This window comes from Bufo gargarizans, chromosome 8, assembly GCF_014858855.1.
Source record: "Bufo gargarizans isolate SCDJY-AF-19 chromosome 8, ASM1485885v1, whole genome shotgun sequence".
NCBI classification, from domain to species: Eukaryota; Metazoa; Chordata; class Amphibia; order Anura; family Bufonidae; genus Bufo; species Bufo gargarizans.
Genome location: NC_058087.1, coordinates 35,309,183 through 35,337,154, shown reverse-complemented (window position 1 = coordinate 35,337,154; position 27,972 = coordinate 35,309,183). Strand labels below are relative to the sequence as shown.

At 41.5% G+C, this 27,972-nt stretch overlaps 1 protein-coding gene across 3 annotated transcripts in view; it reads left to right on the top strand.

The window, feature by feature from the left end:
• MAP3K20 (mitogen-activated protein kinase kinase kinase 20) overlaps positions 1-27,972 on the top strand; it is a 215,695-nt gene that overhangs the window by 126,082 nt on the left and 61,641 nt on the right. For 2 of the 3 annotated variants that reach the window (XM_044303724.1, XM_044303723.1), the window contains exon 12: positions 25,157-25,201. In XM_044303724.1, the coding sequence (XP_044159659.1) occupies positions 25,157-25,201 (45 nt within the window). Of the gene's footprint in view, positions 1-9,599; positions 10,703-25,156; positions 25,202-27,972 lie in introns of those variants that run through there. The other variant, XM_044303725.1, reaches the window with a different exon arrangement.

The window sequence follows — 27,972 nt, the reverse complement described above, 5'->3', positions numbered from 1 at the left end:
ACAGTCACCCTAACCACAACAGCTACGTTCCATAAGATTGGCAGTCGTGGGATCCCCAAAAATAGCAACAACCATAAGCCCCCAAAACAGTTATGGCCACAGAACCCTAAGTAACAGCAACATCCCAGGGATTCTGACCCTTATAACAGTCATAGGCAAGGGCCAACATACCTCCAATAACAGTGACAACCATGTTGTCTCCCAGTGGACAGAAAACCTTGAGGAACCTGGTGACAGCAGGAACTCTGCAGTATGAGCAGACTATCTCTTGGTGATACCATCTCAAATGTATTTACTCTTTTCCACAAAGTCTTGGTGCATATTGTGTGCCACGGGTTCACCTCCTGATATACCGTAGGAAATTTCTGGCTAAAATTGGAAAAGCAAATAAAGACTTGCCATTAATGATCATAGGTCTCTCTGACAGCCATTAGGGTTAAATCCCTCAAACATCTATGTGTTAAGCGCAGTGGTTCCTTTTGTAATGGGTTCAATGAATAGAGATTTTACAAGTTATTTATTCATTTACAAAAAAATGTGACCTTTTAAATTGTTTGACATCTTCTTACACAACCCGATTCTGGCTCAGCTACTGAATCAAGCTAGAAAAAGGCATTGTATTGATACTCAAACAAGTCAGATAGTTTTGTACATATAAGCTCATATATTCACTTGAATTATAAATAATGATTATGTCCCTATAAGATTTTTTGTCACAATCCCAAATGTTCTGACTGGATTTTGGAGTAAGGTGAGACATACAGTATGTGACCATCTTTTCTGCAGCTGATAGATACTAATGAGATGCTTGAGAGGTCTACTTATCTGATTTAACACTTGCTAATGAATGCATGGGTTTTAGCACACAGTGAGTGGTTTGTATTTTCCACAGGTTCTTCATTGGCACTGCATGGCTTCATAAAACCTAAAAAAAATATTCTATTAACATATTTTTCCTGACAATGCCTGGATATCATGAGAATACATACAATATATGAAATCAGATGACATTGTCGTTTTCCCCCAAAAAAGCTCAGATTTTCAGATACTAAGCTCCTAATCACCTGCATAGACAGATTTAAAAGATGACATGCAGGATACCTACAGGAAGAAAATGCAATGCAGCAACACTCTGCAAACCAAATAAAGTACACAAATATCATAGTAATAGTAAATATTCTAATGTTAATGCTACACTCATTTAGTAAATTTGAGATTCTTAGCAAATATATTTTGTACAAAATTATTTGGGCCCGTCTGCCAAACGTCAAGGCGATCTCTGTAAGACGGGAATCTAACACTAAACGATACCTGTTATGAGCCCTCACGGCCACTATAAAATTCAAGGAATGCAGGTTCCACATGCATGCTGGGTCCACTCTGCTTCAGGGAATGCAGGTACCAATATGCATGCTGAGCTCACTCTGTACCTTCCCTGGTGCCAGCCGGCTTCCAATGAATGCAATGAGAGTCCACTCTGTTACTCTTCTGGTGCCAAAAGGTTTCCAGGGAGAGCAGGCTACAGCTTTAGGCCTACAGCACACGGCTGTTGTTTGGGTCCGCATCCAAGCCGCCGTCTTGGCGGCTCAGATGAGAACCCATTTACTTCAATGGGGCCGCAACCGTTGCTCCGTTCCGTGGCCCCGCTAAAAAAATATAACATGTCCTATTTTTGTCCGCGCTTTGCGAAAAAGAATAGGTATTTATATTGAAGGCTGTCCGTGCCGTTCCGCAAATTGCAGAACGCGCACGGACGCCATCCGTGTTTTGCGGACCGCAAAAGACCCCACGGTTGTGTACATGAGGCCTTATACTTACATGAATTAAAAACAGCCTATGGGGGTGCAAGACTAAGTGGAGTCAGTCAGCACATCCCAGTGCACAGGTGCACGCTGCCATGGCTAAATACACCAAGGAAAAAAATGCAATGCAACAACACTCTGCAATCCAAATAAAGTGCACAAATATCTTAGTAATATTAAATATTCTAATGTTAATGCTACGCTTATTTAGTAAATTTGAGATTCTTAGCAAATATATTGTTATGTTCCCTTCTTACAGAGATCGCCTTGACATTTGGCAGACGGGCCCAAATAATTTTGTGCAAAATATATTTGCTAAGAATCTCAAATTTACTAAATAAGCGTAGCATTAACATTAGAATATTTACTATTACTATGATATTTGTGTACTTTAATTGGTTTGCAGAGTGCTGTTGCATTGTATTGTTATTTTTTCCTTTGTGTATTTAGCCATGGCAGCGTGCACCTGCACATTGTGATGTGCTGACTGAACCCCTTTTCCTTGCATGCAGGATACCTACAGTCACCAGTAGAGGGATATCAATAGCTTACTGTATACTCTTTATAGATTGTACTCAGCATGTTAGCTGATATGCCATAAATGTCTGAAAGATGCAGGGCCTCCGCCAGAGATGGTCAGAACAATGGAATCAGCAAAGTGGACTGTGCTACACTGTTTCCTTAGCTCCCATACAAGTAAATGGAAATTACAGAAACAGCGTAGCACAGCAAGCTACACTTGTTTCCCCCACCCCCTCCCCTTTCCCATAAGTTAAAGAGGACCTTTCATCTGTTTTACTTATAGGAGCTAAATACCTGTACTTGCTGATGCTGCCACTAAGGTTTTTTTTTTTTTTTTTTCAAACATCGCCCCTACCTACCGCTGCGCTCGCCTTAAGTTTTCGCGCTCAGTATGTAAATACTGAGCATCAGTACAGGGAGGAGGAGACGCCAGGGTTTCTCAGTGGGCGTCTCCTTCTCCCTGGCTGTACCACGATCCAATCACATTGGAGAGCGTCACAGCCAGGAAGGAAAAACCTACCTGGCTGTGAAGAAATGCATGCCAGATGCCTCTGCGTTTCGCCTGCTGTTTTTTTGTCTCGTTAATTTTTTAAATAATTTTTTTCCCCTCAAAAAGGAAACATCTCCTTTCTCCGGCTCAGAATTGTCTTATTTATCAAATGAATTAAAAATTGAATATACAGACAAGATCGAACACTTGCTTGGTTTTGTTATGGTGCAAGCTAAGCCGATCAAGGGTGACATTTATTGGGATATTATCACTCTGTTATGTTCTGCCAAGACAAGGATCTCAGGAACTTTTTACAAGAGAACTATAAATTAATTGGCTGACCTGCCTGGCAGCTGGTAGTGATGTGTGACCTCCGTTTCAGCTTCTAGATCATTGAAAGGAGGCAAGTCACATTGTGTTCCTTGCTTGAGGGAATAAATAGGGTTGTACTTACAAGAAGCATGAACACATCACAGGATGAAACTGTCGAGTGTTCAGAAATGGACTAGATTCCAATTAAGCTGTGCAAACCCTTTCTGGGCATATAATGACCCTGTAGGGGATATGGACTGCAGCATAACTGTTTTACAACTTCAAAACCCAGTGCTGCTTATGATGTTCCACAGTGGACGTAAGATTATGGCTGCCACATCCTTCACTTTATTTGCTGTTAATCACAATGATTAAGAGTGGATTTTTTTAATGTCAACCGGTTCACTTTTCTTTTTGTTAATTTTCGCATACCTTGTATATATTGATATATTGTTTTTTGGAAAAAATTCAGTATATGCATAATATATGCAGCCAAAAGCAGGAACTTAGAAAAGAGAAGTCATATCTGTCCTTTATATTTTTTCTCCTTTTATGAACCGTTCCCGATTCTGGATTCCAGAACTGCATTGACAAACCTGAACATGTGGCCGTACCCTAATTTGGCATTTATTAATGTAAATCTCTCTTTATTCAATGCGTAGGACTGGAGTCCACTAGGACCTACTTACTGAGTAGGACTGCCCACTTGACGCCGAAGCCTGAAATAAGCATTGATTTAATTGAATGTGACAATTTATATTGATATCTTTCCATTATATCAATATATAGTATAAGGGGCGTAGCTAAAGGCTGCTGGGCCTAGGTGCAAGAGTTCAGGTTACCTCAGTGCTTTGTGGCAAGGCGCAGGGGAGAATACAGCCTTCATGCTACCTGAAGCAAAAATTGGAATGGCATCCCCCCCATGCCAAATTCCTGACCTATCCCCTTCCCTCCAGCTAGAAGCGTAACTTGAAGATTCTGGGCCCCAGTGCAAAATCTATAACAGAGCTCTACCAGCATGCACTTTCTACAATACTGGTGTTTTTGTATGCGGCACAAGGATCTTTGGGCCCCCTCAGGCTCCTGGGCCTGGTAGCGACTGCTCCCTCTGCATCCCTATAGCTATGCCTCTCTATAGTATATATCTGCTCAGCTTCTTCTGCTCCACATCATGTTACCTGCAGATTACACGCCAGGTTCCACATGACAGGTTCCCTTTTAGTACCTCTGTCACCAAAGTTGGGCAGATTCCAGAGCCCATTAGACATTGGGAACCCATGAAGCATGCATAAGGTACACATAGGGCCCACTGTAAACTTGTCACAAAGAGCCCATGTACACCTAGAGCTAGCCATTTGTTATTCTATATACAGTATAACAAGCCATCACTCTCAAAATGATGTTTGATGCTTTTTCATAATATTTAATGTCAGTAATAAATTATAGTCACAGAACGGTATAAATGGTTATAGTACAAAACTGTCATAATGTTCCCTGCAGACTTTTATAGAAGAGCTACAATAATAATTAATTAGGACACAATGGTGCAATATAGTGTACAGTATGTGTCAAAACACCCAGGTTCTGGAATAAATGCAGTCACTAGAATAGGATCTAAAGATAGTCGTATCCCCCTTATCCATGGCAGTGTGAGGGTCTCCACACACAATGTGACAGATGTGTGCGGTCAGTCACCAGGTTTCCCAGTTCCTGAAGGAGGGGGGATACTGTGAGCCAGCACCAGGAGGAGGCTGTGTTCTTATTTTATGCAATAGGACCCCTTCCTCTCTGTTTACTGTGTTAAAGGGAACCTGTCATTATAGTGCCCTCACTGAGAGCAGCATAGTATAGTGACAGACTCTCTGTTCAGGTATATTCACATACAACAATTTATTACTATAATTTTTGTAACTGTCAGAGGCTCAGTTCCTGAGGTTTGATACTTTTTCTTAATATGCACATTAATTAGGCCTTTGGTGCAATGAGGGTGCCACCATTGCTCTTGTTGCACCCAAGCTCCACTCCTTTCTGTGGCTAGCCCCGCCCTCCCTGGTTGCTCTGCCACTGCCTGGCCCTGTCAATCAAAGCAGCCAGGGAGGGGTTGGCCACAGAAAGAAGTGGCGCTTGGGTGCAACAAGAGCTATGGTAACTCCCTTTATTGCCCCAAATACCTAATTTGCATATTAACTTGGGAACGGCACCTTGGATCAATAAAAAGAAAGACAGCATTTTAATCATGTGAACCACAGATATATCTCTATCCAAACAGTTGAATAGGGAGGCCGCTGCTGACAGATGCCCTTTAAAAGACTATCTATTAACCTCAAGCCAAAATAGAAATGTTGGGGTCCATTCACACATCCGTGTGTGTTTTGCGGATCCACGTATCAAAAACATGGACAGCGGCAATGTGCGTTCCACATTTTGCGGACCGCACATCGCCGGCACTAATAGAATATGCCTATTCTTGTCCGCAGCTGCGGACAATAGGGCATGTTCTATATTTTTTCGGAAACGGAAATGCGGACCCGGAAGTGCATTTAATGAACCCATAAAAATTAATGGGTCCGCAATGCTTTTCCGCAAAATGCAGAACGGAATTGCGGATGTGTGAATGGCGCCTTTCTATTTATTGAATGCTGCATACTAGTCTTTTTTTTTTCCCAAGCATAATTTAACCTTTGAACTCCATTTGGCAGTTTTCAAAATTCCATGGATTCACTGTTGAAATCTCTCGGCCTTCGCTGTTGCAGTGCCATGTGTGTGTTGTCCTTATAGCTGATGTTTGAAAAACTTATTCTGCTACTGCAGCTCAGCTTAGCTATTAAAGGGGTATTCTCATCACTTCTCCACAGTGCCGATTCCGCACCCCAGCACCCTAGTTGCACAGGGTGTTCACGTGAATGTAGCTGCAGTCACTTTATACTAGGGGAATACTTCTTTAAGTGTATTTCTGGCAACAGACTTTTTGCAGGTTCAACCTGCAGAATTGTGAGTTCAGCTCTGGACTAAAATGCAGTCTGTAACTCAAGAGCAGCAATATGTAACACAATGTTTAAGAGTTGCTCAAATTTTTATGTAGATTATATCTAAATAGGTATTCTGTAGTTTATGGTTGTAAAATATGAATCTTTTAAAAGTTAAATGACAAATTTATCTCTACCACAAAAACTATCTGCACTGAAGATTAATTATCAGAATAAAAATTCATTGAGTAAAAACAATCCACTAGATGTGTCCTGATACAAGTGTGTAATTATGGCAGTATGAAGCTGAACAAAAGTACGCGTAAAGTTTCCAACGCTGCGATCGCTGTGTAACCCTGGGAGAGGCACATTGATTAGAGCGAACGGCTTGATTACTATTCTCTCATAAAATGAATTAATTAGTGAAATTGATGCCCTGGTACATTGATAGAAGTATGTAAAAAGGTGTCCAGTTAGGATACGTCTGCACAGCCAGTTTGGCCGCGACAGGTGTTGTGTGACCAAAGATCGCAGTGTAGCGGTGCTGCCAAAGGAATAAATGGAGTAGCAGAGCAACTCGCACATTTGCTGCGACACACGAATCACAAAAAATCTTGCAGTGTTGGTTATATACCCTTAGAGAATTAGGTTTTGAACTAGTCAGGTTATTTTAATGTCTTTTTTATGTGCAAAAAGAAATGGGTGTTTTTGCCATAAACATAATATATATCATACAACCCTTTTAAGGGTTCTCTCCAAAGATCGGGGTGAATTTGTGACATCACATGACCATATAAGCCAATCATACCACAGGTATCTCTCCTATATACTAGAATTCGGGTTACCAGGTTATATTCTATCATGCCGGGAGTTTCCTGACCACGGAATTGTGCTTGTGTTTTGGCATCACAAATCTATCAACATCTGCTTTACTGAACAGGAGTGTGGGATACTTAACATATCTTTGCCATGATTCTGGGACAAATCCTAACGAGATTTTAGAATTTATACTTTAAATTAAAGTGGATGGGATGCACTTAAAATTATCTTCTGATATTTCACATTGGAAAATGTGTCTGATTTAGGACTGCCACTCATTTTGTTTGGAATAAAATATCATCATCAAGCACTGGCCCATCCTGGACATTGGTGGCATATTACTAGGAGATAGGTGCAGGTCCCAGAGGTGGGACCCGCACCTATCTCTGACATTATCTCACCCATATCCTAGCAATATACCATCAATGTCCAAATAGACCAACTCCTTTAATAGTTTGTCTCACCATAGACATTGGTGGGATATTACTAAGGTAAGCCACTAGTATATGTCACCAATATCTGATTGGCATGGGTCGGAGCAGTTGGACCCCTGCTGATCAATGGCTGCCCATGTAACATGCTGAAAAAAGCCAAGAAAGAGTACTTCTGTCGCTTTGTTCTAGCAATTGGTAGGATCAGATCATGACTCTGACACTGTCGCTTATGATGAGGCACTAATTTGGCACTGGCATTGAACTTAAGCCATTGATTTGAATGACCCTTTGCTGAGAATGTCACAGACTTCATTAATTTGATATGGCCACACATATCTGAAGATATGTGGACTTTCCCTTAAAAAAAAAACACCCCTTCCTGTGTAGTTGTTGAATACTAATATTAGGCACTATAATAAAACATTAGGCAAAACTGCTGTAAATAATATTGGATAAACAGTGGGTTATTCATTCATTATTGACGTGCATCAAATCTCTGTTGTCCCAGTTTCTCAAAAAGATTATATTGATAAGTATTCCCAATAGCGCCTGTCCTGCATGACCTGCATGGTGTGTGTGTAATATGTTGACACCAAAATGTAATCCGTTAATACCTTGCTAACATGTCTTACCCATGTATTTGATAACATTGTCCATGTGTTTAGCTTCAGTTGTTCAAATAAAATTTTCCGATTGCCTGTGACTCCTACATTTGTTTTGATGAAACACCATTTATACCAATAGTGAAATAGTAGAACTTCAGGGTGTTTTTTTTCTAGTATTACAGAAGGAAAGAGGAAACAGAAATTATATACATCATTAATCTTAATTATTATATTAAAAAACCTAATTGGTATCAGTAATAAGGCCTCCTAAAGGGGTATTCTGGTACCTATAGTTATTCCCTATTCAAGGGATAGGGAATAACTAACTAACTCATGCCATACCCTCTGCACTTTGATTGACAAAATGATGTTTAATATATGCAAATGAACCTCTGGGAGCAACAGGAGCGCAGCCATTAGTCCTAGAGGCTCTGCTCTCTCTGCAACTGCTGTGCCCTCTGCACTTTGACAGGATGAGGCAGTGTACATGTCATTACACCAGGCCCTGTCATTCAAAGTACAGAGGATACATCAGTTGCAGAGAGAGCAGAGCCTCTAGGTGTAATGGCAACGCCCCCGTTGCTCCCAGAGGCTCATTTGCATATATTAAAACATAATTTTTCTCAGCAATGTGGGCACATGAACATGGGACCAACACAGATGTCTTCATCTGCCAAGTGCACATGTAACTGGTGCCCTTTAAGCATATCCAACTAAATGCAGACGATAACATAATTCCATGACGGAATGCATAACGTTATTCATAGAGGCATTCCGTCATAATAGAAGTCTATGGCCTGCATAATGGATCCATCCGTCCTGCATAACGTAAACCAGACAGATCCTTTATGCAGGCCATAGACTTCTATTATGATGGAATGAATAACGGAATGCCTCGTTATGCATTCAGTTATGGAATTGCGTTATGGTCCGTGGTAATGGAACCCATAACGCAATTCCGTAAATACCACAACACAAACCTGCACATGAACTTCAAAATATGAAATTTGCTCATCCCTAATTACTATGTATGTAAATGTAGGAATAAGCAATATTTATTCTGGCATTTATCCTATTTCTATGGCCTGCTCTAGAGTATGGTTTGCTGCATTTGGATATGCTTAAAGAGGACCTTTCATTAGTTTAAAAACTAAAAACTAACTATATCAGTGGGCAGAGCGGCGCCCAGGGGTCCCCCTGCAGTTACTAGTATGTCTGGGTGCCGCTCCGTTCGCCCGGTATAGGCTCCGGTGTCTGCAGCTCCCTCTGTTGTACTGGGCAGAGTTTTTGTATTAGGGTTGTCCCTTGCTGCAGCGCTGGCCAATCGTAGCGCACAGCTCATAGCCTGGGAGCTTTTACTTCATGATTATTCTACATACTTTTTAGTTTTTTGTATTCTCATTATCAAATCTTTTCTTTTTTTCCTCATCTAAGATATTTTCTCTTTGAATACATTTTTTTGAGAAACTCAATCAAAGGCGTTGTGTGTTATCTACTTGTATCTTGTTTTTGATTTACTAATTATTTTACTTTCCATTTACTGCCAACTAATCCAGATTATTTATGGATCCTTTCATTTATATTGATTTTAATGTTTCCCTTTTTCCTTCTGTCCTTTCCTTTCCTTTATTTTTTTTTTGTTTGAATAGCTTTTTTTCCCTATTGCTCCGAGAATTTCTCAGAAGTGTTTCTTTGAATCTAAAACAGAGGAGTCAAACAGTGCAGAGATGTCATGTCAGATCACAGCCACCAGTAACGGGGAGGTAGATAACATGAACAAAAGCCTACAGGCCATGATGAAGGGCTTCGGGAATATGTTCGACATGGGAGTTGTAGGACCTGTCCTGCATTCTGGAATGCAAATTAACATGCAAGCCAAGCAGAACTCCAGCAAAACCACCTCGGTCAGGAAAGGAAAGAAGATTAACATGACCATCGGCTTCAGTGATTTTGATTGGTCAGATGACAGTAGTGAATGAAAACACATAGAAAATGAAGTCATACATTGTTTTTGGAACTTTTCGTAATGTGTGAATCACAGAGCCAACCAGTTTTGGCTTTTGTAATAAAAAATAAAAAAATCTGCTCTTGTATACACACTTTTTTAGGTCAGTTTTATGTGAGAACTTTGCTCATATGTTGTTGTATTTTGCTTTTATGTAGTGTTCGACTTGAAACATTGTTATTTCTTTAGAAACAAAGATATTGTATCTGTTTGTGATATCCAAATTTAACATTTTGAGTAATTGTTGCCATTGTATGGTTGTGTTAACAACGTTGTCTGGCAAACACCTAAATGTTGGCTGCAGTTTAAATGAAGCTTGTATATTTAAATTTTTTGCCAATAGATTAACTTTCCAAGCCTGACTATTCTGCTGAAAACGTATTATTTATTATGGTGTGAGAACATGGCTCTACTAACACTTCCATCGAGAAATTTTATATTTATTGCTCTGATCACAAACTAGTTTTCTGTGGCACAAGATGAATATATCTCAGCGTTTTCTATTAGGTTCCATGTTGCCAAAATACAAACACATTGACATGGCCGGAGATACGTCATTTGAGAATTGTAAATATATTTTCTTTTTATAGTTAGCTATAAAGGTTGGGTCATTTTGAAAAAATGTAAGGACACAGGATTTACTTGGACCTTTAATATTTCTCATTTTCCTAAATAAATATGACACAGGAATGGGTCTAGATTTATGTCACGGTCATGTAACTACCATTAAAAACAATTTCAGTGGGATTTGTGGTGGTTTTCTTTTTGGATTAAAGTTCTCAGTTAATTTTTAAATGTTTTCTTTGTTATTATGGAACGTTTAATTGTATAATGAACCATTATGCGCCTTTCCAATTTAATTTGTGGTTTAATTCCGCACCATTTATAAGATCTTTGTTTGTGGTAAGTGAATGGGAACACTGGAGCAGATGTACTATTAATGTTGGGCCAGAACCCCAGCGTTAGGTGTGCCATAATTTCAGTGCAAATCAGTTTAGACAAATGTACTGTTAATTTATGCCAAAAGAACAAATATATCTTGCGCCTAGCAAAAACACTTGTCAAAAAACATTGTTGGGCCATAAAATGCTCCAGGTTTATCACTGGCCAGAATACAGACCTAAAATATGCCACCCAAGAAGCCAAGCATCTAACGTGCTAAAGAAGTGCCAGTGTTCTGACACCACATGCTCCATTGTACTAAATTTTGTGCATATTTTGACTGCAACTTCTGAGCTCATGCTGCATTAGTGTCCATTCACATTCCTTTTTGCTTCTATGTGCTTCCTGGTCCGTGCCACAAAAGACAAGACATGTCCTATTTTTTGCTGAAACTTGCGGATCATGGACCCATTGATGTTACCTAAATACCATACAGTGCAGCAAACTCAGCAGTAGCAAGTATTAGGTTAGGATCGTCCATGTGTCCATTCACTGAATGCAAGTATATTAGAAAGTTGCTTAAGTATTCATTATACATACAGTTCCATTTAAAGAAGACCTGTCACTTCTCCTGACAAGTATGTTTGCTTGCATCCTCCTTGTAAACATTTTCATATAACTCTGTTTACCATTCCTCTGTTATTACTTGTAAAAACTTTATGAATGAATTGCTGGCAGTCTGCCATAAAGGTTCATCTGGGTGTTACCAGTTCGGAGTGTCTCCCTGCACAGTCTGAGACGATCTGATAAGTGCTGCCAGTGTCAAACTGTGCAGGGACAAGGGGGGACTTTGAAAATATGGCAAAAATATATTGACGACTGTCGTGGGAAGGGGAGATGAATGGTCTGGAAGGGTTCATCAAAGAGCTGAATAAAAATGATTAAATTCTGAAATTACGAGTAATATTAGTAATAGGGCCATCAACTATTTGGATTTGGTGATTTTTATAGAGGGAAGATTCAAAACAAGGACTTTTTTTTTTTTTTTTTAAGAAACATATGTGAATGGATATATAGATATGAAAAGTTGCCATCATAAACCTAAGTTAAAAAATATTCCAAAAGGGCAGATAAAAAGGATATACTGTAATTGTACAGATGTCACTATGTTTAGGGAACAAAGTTTGGTTATACAGGACCGATTTGTTGAGCAGGGATATAAATCTAATAATTTGTAGTCAGGAGGTAGAAACTAATGGGGAGAAAGAGAAGATTGATGTGGCGAAAAAAGAAAGATTACAGATATTCTTTTATAACACAGTATACAGCACAAGCTGGATTAGTGAAGAATGCCATAAGTAAAAACTGGGGGGTACTCAAAAATGACCCAGTCTTAGGGAAAGAAATACTACACCATCCAGATGTCATTTTTAAGAAAGCCCCTAACCTCTCGAATCGATTAGTCCAGTGTTTCCCAACCAGCGTGCCTCCAGCTGTTGCAAAACTACAACTCCCAGCATGCCCAGACAGCCTTTGGTTGTGCAGGCACGCTGGGAGTTGTAGTTTTGCAACAGCTGGAGGCACACTGGTTGGGAAACACTGGATTAGTCCATAGTGCCCTCCCTGTGGATAACAAGAAGGTCAGGACAAGTTCGAATGGTGCGGCTTTTGCCTCCCATGCAAAAAACGAATTAAGGATAAGGAAGGAAGATCAGTGTCTATAGTGCATTCCAAGACGAGACATAAGGACTTTGGGATAGTTGGAGAAATAACATGTGAAACCTCAGGAGTAGTGTACATGCTGGAGTGTCCGTGTGGCCTCCAGTATGTTGGCCGAACAACTAGGAAGCTAAAGACGCGTGTGCAGGAGCACGTAATAAATATAAAAAAAGGCCTAGAAACACATGGGGTGTCTCTACATCAGGGCTCGACAAATCCCAGGCGCCAGGTCGCCATGGCGACCAGGAATTTAGTCCTGGCGCTTGGGTATTTGTCAGCCCGTTTTCAAAGGTGCCCCGGCGATGGGTGCGGAGCTGCCGTTCTGTCCGGAGGCAGCACCATTTGAAACAGCTCGGTCACAGCACACAATAGCAGAGCCGCTGGCAGCAGGGAGGGGAGGGGCTCGGGAGCAGTGTAATCTGATCCTAGAGTGGAAGCTGCTTCTGCCAGCCACTCCCCTCCCCGCCCACCAACCAATCAGAGCTGAGGCAATGCAAGCACTACCGTAGCAGCTCTGAGTCTGAGTCACTGACACAAGTACAGGGAGTCTAAAAGAATCGAATGAGTCACAGGTTAAAAGAATCTAAAGATCCGACTTAGAGACTCATTCGATTCTTTGAGTTAAAAGAACCATCAGTCACTAGAACAGTTTACACTGAGGCTGACGCTTTTGTTGCAGCAGTGATAAGATTACGGGACAGGAGCAGAGAGATAAGAGAAGTGACAGGATAGAGTTTAGATTACAGTTTGAATTAACCCTTTAGGATCAAATTGGCTTCTCAAGGAGATATATATGTTAAAGGCATCCCTTCTGTCTCATTCAGTAGCTATATAACTAAGGCTACTTTCACACTTGCGGCAGGACAGAGCCGGCAGGCTGTTCACCCTGTCGGATCCATCCTTCCGCTGTTTCGCCGGACCACTGCTCCGTTCCCATTGACTATAATGGGGGCGGAGCTCCGGCGCAGCACGGCAATGCATGGTGAAAGGCCGCCGGACTAAAAGTACTGCATGTCCAACTTTTTAGTCCGGTGGCCTCTCACCGCGAACTGCCGTGCTGCGCTGGAGCTCCACCCCCGTCCCCATTATAGTCAATAGGGTCCGGGGACGGAGCGGCGGTATATGTAACATGGTATACAGCATTATTGGGGGGGCACTATGGGACCACCTACTAGGGGCTTTATGACGCGGCTCCGCCTGGCTCCTAACTTTTTTAGCTGGCTCCTAGATTCCAAGGAAATTTGTCAAGCCCTGCTCTACATTATAAAATGGCCCATCAAAAGAACCTAAAGGGGTTAAAATTTATTGGAATTGAGGTAGTGAAGAGCAACTGGTGGGGAGGAGATTTTGTGGCAAAGATGGATCACCGAGAAGTAAAGTGGTTCTATGAGTTAGACACGATTCAACCAAAAGGACTAAACATCGAGTTTGATCTTACACCATGTCTTGTAGAATAGGTTTATACAACTTGTGCAAGGGCCCCCCACGAGAAGAAAATATTATTTACCTACCTACGTGGTGGGAGTGAGAAGGAGGTGACGTCGTTTAGGGTGGAGGATAGTAATGGGTATGTACATCAACAGTAGCAGGATTGGAGAGAGTGAAGCATGTGATCCCTTGCTGGTGTGTAAGGCGGAATGTGGGTATGGAATAGTAAGGAAAAGGAAACAGATTAGAATGAAGCATTGGCGGAAAATATGGATGGTAGAAATACATTTGAATTGCGGTAGAAAAGGTGTGTTTTAAAATAAAGTGTAGGTTGAGACAGAGGAGGGTGGGGGCAATGGTAAGGGTATTTAGTGGCGTCGTTTGGTGTTGGGGTTATGCCCCTGATGAAGCTTACAGCGAAACCCGGGTCGGGCAGGAATATCAGGTTGAGAGTTGTTTTTATATGCTGTTTTGTCAACCTACTTTTGTGAGTATATTAAAAGAGTTTTATATAAAAGTGAATAACGGCGTTGCACTATTGGAGTTTTTATGCTTTAGTGGATCACGGAGGAAAAAGAAAAAAAAGGAAATCGGGGAAAGCTCAGTTGAATATACTGATTTGATGTACCTTTTTTCCACCTGCCCCTGTGAGTATAACAGCTGAAAGCGCGTGTGGGGAGCTTTTACAGTATTTCACTACTAGTGCCCTTCCTTCCGCAGGAGCTGTAGTGGGAGGAGGAATTTTGGTTATTATGGTGTTCTATCGATACTTGTGCAGCCGGATGATTCTAGATTAAGAGGATCGACTAGTGGAGAGTCGCGCGGTTCCGAAAATATTGTATACTGACATTGTGAATTTAACCCACTTCACTTCTGGGACCTGCAGCGGTAAGGGCTCTTTCACACCTGCGTTCTTTTCTTCCGGCATAGAGTTCCGTCGTCAGGGCTCTATGCCGGAAGAATCCTGATCATTTTTATCCTAATGCATTCCTAATGCGCTTTTTGCTCCGGCCAAAAATCCTGAAGACTTGCCGCAAGGCCGGATCCGGAATTAATGCCCATTGAAAGGCATTGATCCGGATCCAGCCTTAAGCTAAACGTCGTTTCGGCGCATTGCCGGATCCGACGTTTAGCTTTTTCTGAATGGTTACCATGGCTGCCAAGACGCTAAAGTCCTGGCAGCCATGGTAAAGTGTAGCGGGGAGCAGCATACTTATGGTCCGTGCGGCTCCCGGAGCGCTCCAGAGTGACGTCAGGGCGCCCCACGCGCATGGATGACGTGATCGCATGGCACGTCATCCATGCGCATGGGGCGCTCTGACGTCACTCTGGAGCGCCCCGGGAGCCACACGGACTGTAAGTATACAGCTCCCCACTACTACTATGGCAACCAGGACTTTAATAGCGTCCTGGCTGCCATAGTAACACTGAAAGCATTTTGAAGACGGATCCGTCTTCAAATGCTTTCAGTACACTTGCGTTTTTCCGGATCCGGCGTGTAATTCCGGCAAGTGGAGTACACGCCGGATCCGGACAACGCAAGTGTGAAAGAGGCCTAAAACCATTGGGATTACGTATTGGAACTTTTTTTATTATTGTAACAACCAGTTGGACCTTCAAATTTATTAAATACTGCTAGGAATATAGAGGCATCATAGTATCGTCATAAGAATAGATGCATCAGAAATGCAAGTAGTTACCAAAACAGACATGTCAGGAGAGGTCCTCATTAGGGATGAGCGAATTTCATATTGTGATATTTCGGGTTGTGATATAATCTGAATTGCGTTATGGATTCTGTTACCATGGACCATAACACATTTACATGATGGAATGCATAACTGAATGCCTTTAGAGGCATTCCGTCATAATAGGAGTCTATGGGCTGCATAACAGATCGGTCCGGTTTCCGTTATGCAGGAGAGGACTCATGTCTGAGATTACAATATTAATTTCTGGTACTATAGGGCATATTTAGGAAATGTCATATCACAATTATTTTTTATGTACCCCCGTTCTGTTTTGCCGCCCTATATGCTAATCAGTAGCATCGGTACAGAGAGGAGACTGCCCCGTTTCTCAGTGGGTGTCTCCTCCATGGCTGTGAACTGTCCAATCACAGCGGACCGCATCACAACCATTGACAAAAAAACTGCTTACCTTCTCCCTGGCTATGACGCGCTCCGCTGTGATTAGACAGTACACAGCCAGGGAGAGGGAGACGGCCCCCCTGAGAAACGCAGTCGTCTCCTCCTCTCTGTACCAATGCTATTGATTAGCATAAAGGGCGGCAAAACAGAACGGGGGCCACAGCGGGGGAACGGAGCAAAAAATAGCAATATCACATCTCCTAAACATGCCCTACACTGCCAGGTATTAATATTATCTCAGAAACGGTGAAAGGTTATCTTTAAAGTTTTTTTACATGGGTCTGATCTTCTCTAAATTATGACCTGCTGGTACTAATGAGTTCCTCCCTGGTCAGGCAACGTAAAGCAGATACACGGGTAGCCTGTCACCAGTGAATTCCCTCTGTGGCTGTTTACATAGACCAGTGGTGCCTCCAGCTGTTGTGAAACTACAATGCATGCACACTCACTCAGCTCACCATAGATGTGAATGGAGCCTGCTGGGGGTTGTAGTTTAAAAACAGCTGACTGCTGGAGCTTGCTGACCCCCGCCATAGACACATAGCTGTGGTTCACCTGATTAAAGATCTGATTTTGATTTGTTGATCCGAGACTCTGTTCCAGAGTTATGATACTTTTCCCAATGTGCAAATTAAGCATTTCGTGCAACAAGGCCATGACCATTGCTCTCATTGCACCCAAGCCCCGTTTCTGTACTCTGGCCAGCCTCTACTTGACTACTCAGAAGTAGTGAGAGAAGTGGTTGGGGTTTAGCAGGAGATGCGGGGACTCATGTGGCCTGCCACAATTGTAATGATTTTTGCCAGAAGCTGGCAGAAAATATAGTTCACATCTATGCCAGCTCTTAATTGGTGTAGATTTAAATTTCTGGCGCATGGACGCCCATCCAATGCATCCTTAATAGGAGACCCACCTCATTTTGTGCCAATGGGCTTTTTGCATTTGTAACACCAGTCTAATGTATTTGTAGCCTTTGAATGCTTTAGTGCTGAATCAGCAGCTGTACAAAGATGCCTCAAAACTCAATGTTCCTAAACACACATAAGGCTCCATTCACACATCCGCAATTCCATTCCGCATTTTGCAGAATGAAATTGCGGACCCATTCAGTTCTATGGGGCCGCACAACTTTATACAGGCTGTACTGGCTCTGGCTGACAGCTAATCCTCCTTACCTCCCCACATAAACATGCATGTACGGCTCAGCCAAGCCGTGTTCTCAATGGGGAGGGAATAAACTACCGCCTGAGAACAGATTACCTTCCATAAGAACAAAGGATCGGACATGTTCTATGTCTGATCCTTCTTTCCCCTCATCATAGAAGGGGGACTCCCTAGGAAAACCAGTTCTTAAAGGCGGTTTTCAAGAGTTTTTTTTATTGATGGATAGGTCATTAGTATCTGATTGGTCCAACACCGATCAGCAGTTTGAGAAGGCAATGGCACTCACAGTAGCACCATGGCCTTCTCCAGCTTTGCCTAGGCCATGTGAAGTCACATTCATTGATCACATGGCCTCTATGAAGTTTAGCCCTATTGTAGTGAATGGGGCTGGGATGGGATACCAAGCACAGCCACTATACAAGGTAGGGCACTGAGCTTGGTGAGCAGAGAGAAGGCTGTGGCGCTTACAGGAGTGCTGTTACCTTCTCAAACAGCTGATCGGCAGGGTCCCTGGGTGTCAGACCACCACCAATCAGATACTGAAAATAGGTCATCAGTAAAAACCTCTTGGAAAAAAAATACTTTAGGCAGATCTGCCAACCTGTCAAACTACAGTCCCATGCACATTCAGCTGCTTACAGGTGAAACTCGAAAAATTTGAATATCGTGCAAAGTTAATTTATTTCAGTAATGCAACTTAAAAGGTGAAACTAACACATGAGAGAGACTCATTACATGCAAGCAAGATATTTCAAGCCTTTATTTGCTATAATTTTGATGATTATGGCTTACAGCTTATGAAAACCCTAAAGCCTCAATGTTGAGGTCCCCTTTGCTCAGGGGGTATGGATTAATTATCTGACTAGAGTGTGACACTGAGCCTAGAATATTGAATCTTTTCACAAAATTTTAACTTTAAGCTGCATTAATGCAATTTCTTTTAATTTGTATTACTGAAATAAATGGACTTTTGCACGATAATCAAATTTTTCGAGTTTCACCTGTACATTGTAAGGCTGGGGCTACACTACAACGTTGGCTGCACCGCATGTCACACGGCCAAAGATCGCAGTGCAGCGCTGCCTACATCACAAGCAACTGAAACAAATCTACATGAATGGTGTTGTGTTGCAACCCAGCAAGTGACTGCGACATGACAGTCACATGAAGTCCTACTGTGGGCAAAGTCACCGTGTGGCCCCCACGCCCCAACACGTTAGTCACATCTCTCCAGATGCATGCTTGTCTTTTGCTTGTGGTACTATGTCATTAAACACTTTTCACACGTTACCCTCCTCTTCATCATCTTTTTTTGGTTTACGAAAAAGTACATAAGTTTCTTATGCCCAAAAAAAATAAAAATAAAATAGAAAACAAAGCATCCTTTATATGAAAGTTTTAAGCCTGGCAGCGCCAGATCCTGTTTATCTCAAGCCCTTTCACATTTCTTCACTAATAACATTCAACATTTTAGTCTTGTCTGCTTCACGGTAATTAAACGCTGCAGGTCCTGGCAATACAGATTACCCTTCTTTAATACATCCTTCAAGCAATTGTCTTGTATTGAGCCATCCGTGTTAGAATAGGCTTCATCAACACATTTCAATCCCCCGATCTGTCATGCTGTATTAAGAGGAATTACAGCATATTTAAGTATTGTATTTCTCTAATCAGGCAGTTTCAATGCTCTTAATGAATTTCTACTTTGCTTAAAATTGAAGAGAACACATTTATTCTGGTTGTATTAGGAATGGCAGATTATCCAGTGGTTTCAGCATTATAGAACAAAGCAATTTACTGCTATTAGACGGATTACTTTCTGCAGCGTGCCACTAATCGCTCCTCATTAGAATATATGTCAAACATACAGAACTTTGTAGCTAGTGGCAGTATAGAAGTAATTGCCTATTGCTCAGCAATCGTTGCTTTATTCTTGTCATTCTTAAACTGTAGTTAACTTTATTGTCCCAGGACCCATGCCCCTTCAAATCTTGCAGGGGGCCAAAAAATTGAGTTAAGGAGATTTATTGGGCTCAGTGATTTTCTCTAAAGTAATGGGCCTGTATGGTGGAGTCAAAAAAAGGTTTCTGATGAATTCTTAGGATGGGATGTCATTATTGCACAGTGACAACTTGCAACTTAGCAATACGCCTTAAATTAAAAAATTCCTACGGTTTTGTTTCTACAGCTCCTATGCAGACTATGCATCTCCATGGTAGCAGACAGCAGTCTAATTCTGTGTAGAGTAAGCCCACAGTGTGGCAGTCTCATACTTTATTCCACTGCGACCCTACTTTGTGCTTACATACATTTTGTAAATTAGCCAAAAGTACAGGACAGATAGAAGGGGATTTGAATACAGGATCAGACTACACAGAGTGTGTTGTCTGTTACCATGGATACAGCTTTGCTGAGTAGCTGTAGAATAAACCAACAGAAAATTTGACAGCTATCGCCAAGTTGCCTTTTTTTTTTTTCATTTTATGTGCACTGAGTAAATAAAAAAATATACCGTATTAGACGCACCTAGGTTTTTGGGGAGGAAAATAAGAAAAAAAATATTTTGAACTAATTGTGGTCTGTGGGTGATGCACTGTTATGGGGATCTGTGGATGACGCACTGTTATGGGGGATCTGTGGGTGACACTTATAGGGGATCCTCTCTGGATGGCGCTGTTATGAGGATCTGTGTATGACAGTTATGGGGGGGATCTGTGGATGACACATATATAGCATCTTATGCTATGTGTCATCCACAGATCCCCTCCATAAGTGTGGGGGTCGCATTTGCTTTTATAATGGGGGTGGGGGTCGCATCTGCATTTATAATGACAGCGGGGCCCGTGCAGTGACTGTATTCTACTACACAGGCCCCGCTCACTGTATAATCATATCCCTAATACCGTAGTTAATTGTTGTGTGCACTGCATGTAAAAGCATAATGAGCGATGATGAGCGCTATTACTTACAATTAGAAGCGCTCGCCGTTGAGAGGAGGGAGGAGGCAGGCCGGGAGGACGGGCGCTGGCAGTGTGAGTCATCCGTCATGCGCCCACGCCGCCTGCTTCATGAATGAAGCAGGCGGCGCAGGCGCGTGACGTATGACTCACACTGCCAGCGCCCGTCCTCCCGGCCTGCCTCCTGCCTCCTCCCTCCTCTCAACGGGGAGCGCTTCTAATTGTAAGTAATAGCGCTCATCATTGCTCATTATGCTTTTACATGCAGTGCACACAACAATTAACTACGGTATTAGGGATATGATTATACAGTGAGCGGGGCCCGTGTAGTAGAATACAGTCACTGCACGGGCCCCGCTGTCATTATAAATGCAGATGCCGCCCCCAGCCCCTCCTCCTTCACAGCTGATATACCCGCCGCACGGCATCGCGGCGGGTGTATCATTGAAAACTAAGCAAAATCGGCTACATTCGCCGTATAAGACGCACTGCTATTTCCCCCCCACATTTGGGGAGGAAAAAGTGCGTCTTATACGGCGAAAAATACGGTATATTTGAAAAGCTGGACATAGCCTTTAACCCTTTTACCCCGTATGACATAATAGTACATGTTGGTGAGCTGTTCCTGAGAACCACTGCACTGTTACATCATTGTGATGGAGCGCACACAACCAAAAGCCATCATCATAAAGTAACGAGAGTAATAATAGCTACCACATCATTTAGTTTAACTCCCTTTGTCACTGCATCAGTGCCCCCACAACACAGCAGTCACAGGGTGTCATTGGGTTGTCATGGAAGCCAGGGAATGACAAAGATCCAAGCATCTGCCATGTGCTCTATTAGGCAGGGCCTAATAGGTTGACTGTCAGTAGAATGCTGACAGACAATAATACACACCAATATAGGAGTGGTATGTGTTATTGAAGTGATCAAAGGATCACACGGTCAAGTCCAATAGTGGGACGAAAAGAAAAAAAATAAAGTTTAAAAAATAAATAAAATCCATATAATAGAACAAAGCTAAATTACGCTGTACCACTGCTAGTACAAAGTAAGGCGTTTTGCAATACAGTTTACAAACCAATGTACAGAGGTCATTCAAACATCTCAGCCCTTCAAACAGACGTTCCAAGATTCGGACCCTCGTCGATCTAATATTGATGGCCTATCCTAGTTTAAAAAAACTTAATAACACCTTTAAGGATGAATACAGGTGTATCATTTAAAGAGGGCTTCCCATAAAATGAATTAAAGGGTTGTCTGACCCAAATGGTTGGAAACGGTGGTCAATAAAAAAAAAAAAAAAAAAACTCACCTGTCCACTTTCTTGCTCTGCTGTCCTGTTTCCCAGATGCTTCTGGTTCCCGTCTCAGTGGAAGTGGTTTCCCATATCAATTGCTATGACACGCACTAGCAGTGATGTGCCAGTGAGCACTGGAAGCACCTCTGAAGCAGGCAGGTGTGCGGGAACAGTGGGAGGTGAGTTTTTTTTTTTTATTGGCCACAGGTTACGACCATAGGGTTTTTTGGCTCCTAGGAAACTCCATAAAGGGTATTACAGTTAAGGGTTAGTTAAATTCAGCCGCAGCCTACTAACCTACAAGAAGTTCTGACCTCAAAACATTGAGCGCCTTTGGGGGGGAAGTGGAATACAAAACCAAACCCAGGACGCAACACCTGTGCCCAACCTTAAGCCTTTTTTTCCTCCATCCATTATCCAAGCTCTGTACAGGTGTTTCAACTCACGTACATTCAGTTATAATGGCCTGAATTGCTGTTTTCTGAACATTAGCGGACTGGTAGTGGTGCCATGCAGAGAAAATGCCAAAGAGGCTTAGCTCCTTCATTCTCCCTGCGGTCAGACCCTTACCGATCAGCAAGTCATGGTAAATCCTAGCTAAGTCTGGAAAACCCTTTTAACAATAAATTGTAGTGGATTTATCCTAGCCGTGTGACATCACCAAGAAGGAGCTGCTTCTTTTGTTTTCTTGTAGATTTAGACACTGATTTAATTCTACCACATCTTTATTTATTCAATTTTACAACAATTTTTAAGTAACCGTATTCCCTAAAACAAATTGGATGTTTCCATGAAGCTTCTGTTTCCATTAAAATCAGCCCCGCTGGCCATAGTAAAATAATATTAGCTTAATGATAACCATTAGAGGCCATAAAGGTGACCTCCATGTTACATTTTATGCTATTAGATGTCTACATGCAATTATAAGAGTGGGAATTCGGACGTGATACTGACTTTGAGCACAGGGCTTTTAGCATATCCTTCTACTTATGCCATGAAAAATGCGCCATATATGTATTTTTAACCACCGTTTAATGGAAATATAGAACTGCTGCTCGGAATGACAGCAATCACAATTCTGCCTGCATTTTATATTTTTGAATGCATAATTGGATAATAATAGTAAAAAGCAATTCAGGAAGAATAACAGAGGACCTCAGTGCACCACGCACATGTGTAAATGCTGACCCCCCAGCCGAGGACGTCAGGACAGCAGAGGATAATATATTTCACCAGTGAACTCTGGCCTTGTCTGTCTCTTATCAAGGAATTCACTTTTTTTCAGTTTTCCACTGACGTTGGCTTCAGGATCAAATATTAAGGAAAGAAAATCTAAAAAAAGAAGCCCAAGGACATTATGATTTATATGTGTGTCAGCAAATGTATTGCAGATCGTTTAAATACAGATTGCGTTAATGGAAATGTTGCCAAAATAAATTGTTTTTCAGATGTATGCAGGATCTAGATATGTTCCGGAGAAATGGTGGTTACTGGGCATAATGGGGCTCTAAAAGGGTTCACATGCTGTTTCTCTGACCAGAAAAATTAGACCTTGATTTGAGGGGGCATAGCATATTTATGCAGTTTTTACAGATGGCCAATCTGGTCCCACACGTGACATCAAAGTAGTGACAGTAGTTCAATATCTTGAGTCATTATCAGTAGGGATGAGCGAATTTCATATTTTGAAGTTCGCGTGCGGGTTCGTGTTGTGGTATTTACTGAATTGTGTTATGGATTCCGTTACCACGGACCATAAAGCAATTCTATGACTGAATGCATAACGGAACGCCTTTAGAGGCATTCCGTTATTCATTCCGTCATAATAGAAGTCTATGGCCTGCATAATGGATCCGTCCATTTTACGTTATGCTAGAGTCCTCTCCTGCATAACGTAAACCAGATGGATCAGTTTTGCAGCCCATAGACTTCTATTATGATGAAATGAATAACGGAATGCCTCTAAAGGCATTCCGTTATGCATTCAGTCATAGAATTGCGTTATGGTCCGTGATAACAGAATCTATAACACAATTCAGTAAATACCACAACACGAACTTCAAAATATAAAAATTTGCTCATCCCTAATTATCAGGTATTATGAAAAATGAAATTTAAAGAGGAAGACCATCAGCCTCCATAAATGAAGTCATCACCTGCAGGAAAGGATCTTGCTACTACCGGACTTCCTGCAATTTGGTCATCCACAATTGCCTGCAGATTTATTTATATTATCAACATATGCTTTAAAGGAGTTTTATCAGAAAAGACATCTATCTTATATGATCCTCTTTCATCCCCCCATCTCCTTCAGCACTATAGACTTGTAATAGAGCATCAGCATCCATGCTCCTTTTAAACTCTCTTCACCAGGGTGAGGAACAGGAGACTTAGGACCTCTGTTGCAGTAACCATGTGGATCCAAGTGTTAGGACCCATATTAATCATACATTTATAACCTACAGTATGCTATGGATAGGTGATAAATGTCTTTTCTGGGACCCACTGTAGCTTAAAGGGGGGAACGTTTACTTTTTTTTTTTCTTTAGAAATGTCACTCCCACCCTGCTGGACCTGTTTAGGGAAGTATACTTACCTGCTCCCTGCTGCTAGGTTCCATGCATCCCAACCTGTCTTCATAGCACTTCCGGTCCCCGCATGTAAACTTCCTCCATGGACAGGATCACTTGCTCTGCTGCAGCCAATGGCTGGCCTTAGCAGCGACGTGTCCCCAAGCAGCACATTTATTTTCAAAGCCTTAACTATCAGTATTCAGTGAAAAATGGATGCAAGACAGATGTCATAGACTTCAATGGACCAAAGTACCGCCACCGCTCCCATTCACTTCTAAGGGCCCGACGGAAATAGCTGAGCCAGTGCTCGCCTATTTTTGTCAACGACATAGAAATAAATGGCAGGCAGCTGCGCATGCGTATTGCACCCTCCACTACTTTTGGGGCTCCGTCTTAGCGATATGCCCCCATTGTCTCAGATGAGACAACCCCTTTAATGATCAATTGAGGCGCACCATCCAAAAGGTTAGCCAAGCTTTGTGTGGAAAAAAGGGATGTAACATGTAGCACAAAAAATGCACTGGATTTTGATGTACAAAAAGGAAAAATTCAGGTGCAGCCATAGTAAATGTGGGCCAATGTGAACAAGAATCTTGTTCATCTTCCTCCTCAGTGGATGTCTCAGTTTTTGTTTTTTATTTAAATGTGAGACAAAATAATCCAGCCAAATTGAATACAACTCCAACAGGGATTAAGGGGAGCAGGTAAGTGAATGGTGAAGCCTATAGGACAGAAGTACCGAAAAATCAAGTTGGAGTAAATGTAAAATAATTAAGAAAGAAAAGAATGATGGAAGAAATCTCAAGCCAGGGAGACTTACTAATACCTTAAGGTCACTGAATTATCAAGAATGAAGCTAAACTGCTTTATTCACAAGATTCCACATCTGAGGCCAGTGGTCCAATCTGGTCATTTGAGACGGGGGGACATGTAGTCCTACAGTACCATGTTCGCCTGTAGGATGTGTGACTAGGAGGTAAGATTCATCCAGTGATCTCTAACTTGCTGTCTTTTTGTCTCTGCAGCTTCTGCCCTCCTTTGATATATATTCATGGACTGAAGAAGATGTGGTAAGCTGTGTGAAAATGTAGTGTGTGCCCTTATTATGCTGTGATAGTGCTAAATGACATCACTGACCAAGGACGACATGTGCATGGAATTGCATTTGTGTCCTAGTGTTAGAGGGTATGCATATTAGCTCTTAGTAAGCTCTGCCTCTTATGCCATCAGATGTAAGGCAGCTATCCTATAAGTCCACAAGGTCCATAAGGACCACATCTACAGACAGCTGTTTCGGGGGGAGATTGCCCCTAGTATCCCCCAAATCCTAGGCCTCTCAATTAATCCAGTACTCTCTGCCCCTCATCAGTGCAGAGGGCTGGCTTAGTTATTATCCAATTGTACCCTTTGAGAATCTATTTTGACAGCCATTGCAACTTATGCATGCCAACATACATACGATTTTTCCATAACAAAAAATAAATAAATTTTAGGAATATTTTGACAGCAAAAAAATGTCCTGTTACATCCCCTTAAATTGTTGCAGGTTATAGATTTAAAGGACATGCAGTTGTCTGCAGTATGTCTACATAGGTACAGCTATGGGCATCAGATTTATTATAACAATTACTTCCATCTGGGAAATGTACTGCTAAAGGCTTAGATATCAATGAATGGAGGGAATTCTGTTCATACCGCTTGTGCCCATTGTTTTCTGGATATAGATACAAGTACCGGTAATTTTCTGATATGCAAAAAGTCTTCTCACAGACCAGACAAGGAATGGCAGTTTCTTGTAAAAACATCAGTAATTAATGGTGTTATGTATGATGTATGTGATAAATATGCAATATTAGGGTACATTGGACATATATATATATATATACAGTGCCTTGCAAAAGTTTTCACCCCCTTGACTTTTTTTTATATTTTGGTGCCTCACAACCTGGAATTAACGTGGTTTGTTTGAGGATTTGCATAATTTAATTTACAGAACATGCCCACAACTTTGAAGATTTTTTATTTTATTTTTTTATTGTGAGGCAAACAAATAGGACAAAATAACATTAAAAGTCAATGATTTACCTAAAGTCAATACTTTGTACAGCCGCCTTTTGCAGCAATCACAACTCCAAGTCGCTTTGGATAAGTCTCTATGAGCTTGCCACATCTTACCACTGGGATTTTTGCCCATTCCACCATGCAAAACTGCTCCAGCCCCTTCAAGTTGGATGGTTTGCGCTTGTGAACAGCAATCTTTAAGTCTGACCACAGATTTTCTGTTGGATTGAGATCTGGGCTTTGACGAGGCCATTCCAACACATTTACATGTTTTCCCTTAAACCACTCAAGTGTTGCTTTAGCAGTGTGTTTGGGGTCATTGTCCTGCTGTAAGGTGAACCTCCGTCCTAGCCTCAAATCACGCACAGAGTGGTGCAGGTTTTGCTCAAGAATATCCCTGTATTTAGCACCATCCATCTTTCCCTCAACTCTGACCAGTTTCCCAGTCCCGGCTGCTGAAAAACATCCGCACAGCATGATGCTGCCACCACCATGTTTCACTGTGGGGATGGTGTTCTTAAAGTGATGAGTTGGGTTTGCGGCAGACATAGCATTTTCTTTGATGGCCGAAAAGTTAAATTTTAGTCTCATCAGACCAGAGAACCTTCCTCCGTACATTTTAGTTTTTAGCTGAAAGTAATGGCTTTCTTCTGGCCTCTCTCCCATAAAGCCCAACTCCATGGAGCGTATGGCTTATTGTCGTCCTATGTACAGACACTGCTGTGGAACTCTGCAGCTCCTCCAGGGTTACCTTAGGTCTCTGTGCTGCCCCTCTGATTAATGCCCTCCTTACCCAGTCCGTTAGTTTTGGTGAGCGGCCGTCTCTAGGCAGGTTTGCTGTTGTGCCATGTTCTTTCCATTTGGTTATGATAGATTTGATGGTGCTCCCGGGGATCATCAAAGATTTGGATATTTTTTTATAACCTAACCCTGACTTGTACTTCTCAACAACATTGTCCCTTACTTGTTTGGAGAGTTCCTTGGTCTTCATGGCAGTGTTTGGTTAGTGATGCCTCTTAATTAGGTGTTGCAGCCTCTGGGGCCTTTCAAAAAAAGGTGTGTATATGTAATAACAGATCATGTGACACTTAGATTGCACACAGGTAGACATCATTTCACTAATTATGTGACTTCTGAAGGTAACTGGTTGCACCAGAGATTTTTATGGGCTTCCTAGCAATGAATACATACGCACATGCAAAATTTTTGTTTTCAATTTCTAAACAATAGTTTTATTTATATATTTTTCTCATTTCACTTCACCAACTTAGACTAATGTGTTCTGATCCATCATATAAAATTCAGATTAACAAAACATTGAACTTAAGGCTGTAATGTACCAAAATAGGAAAAAAATCAAGGGGGTGAATACTTTTGCAATGCACTGTGTGTATGAGCTGAAACGTTGCCATCCACATGGGTCAATAAACACCAGTATCTTTTATCTGGAGTGCTGTCCGTTTTATATATATATATATATATATATATATATATATATATACATATATATATATATATATATATATATATATACACACACACATATACACACACACACACATATATACATATACAGGTAGCCTACATTGCACATAATTCAGATCAGTACTTAAAAAAAAAAAAACACGATTTGAAATCAGTGGAAAGTCACTTGTTAGCAATTTTTAATCAGGGGGTTCTTGCAATGTACCGTAGTTTGTAGTAGCAAGCTATTTTCACTGGCTCAGTCGCACACCATCTGCAGAAATTGGTTTTACAGTGTGGCAGTAATTATAGGTTA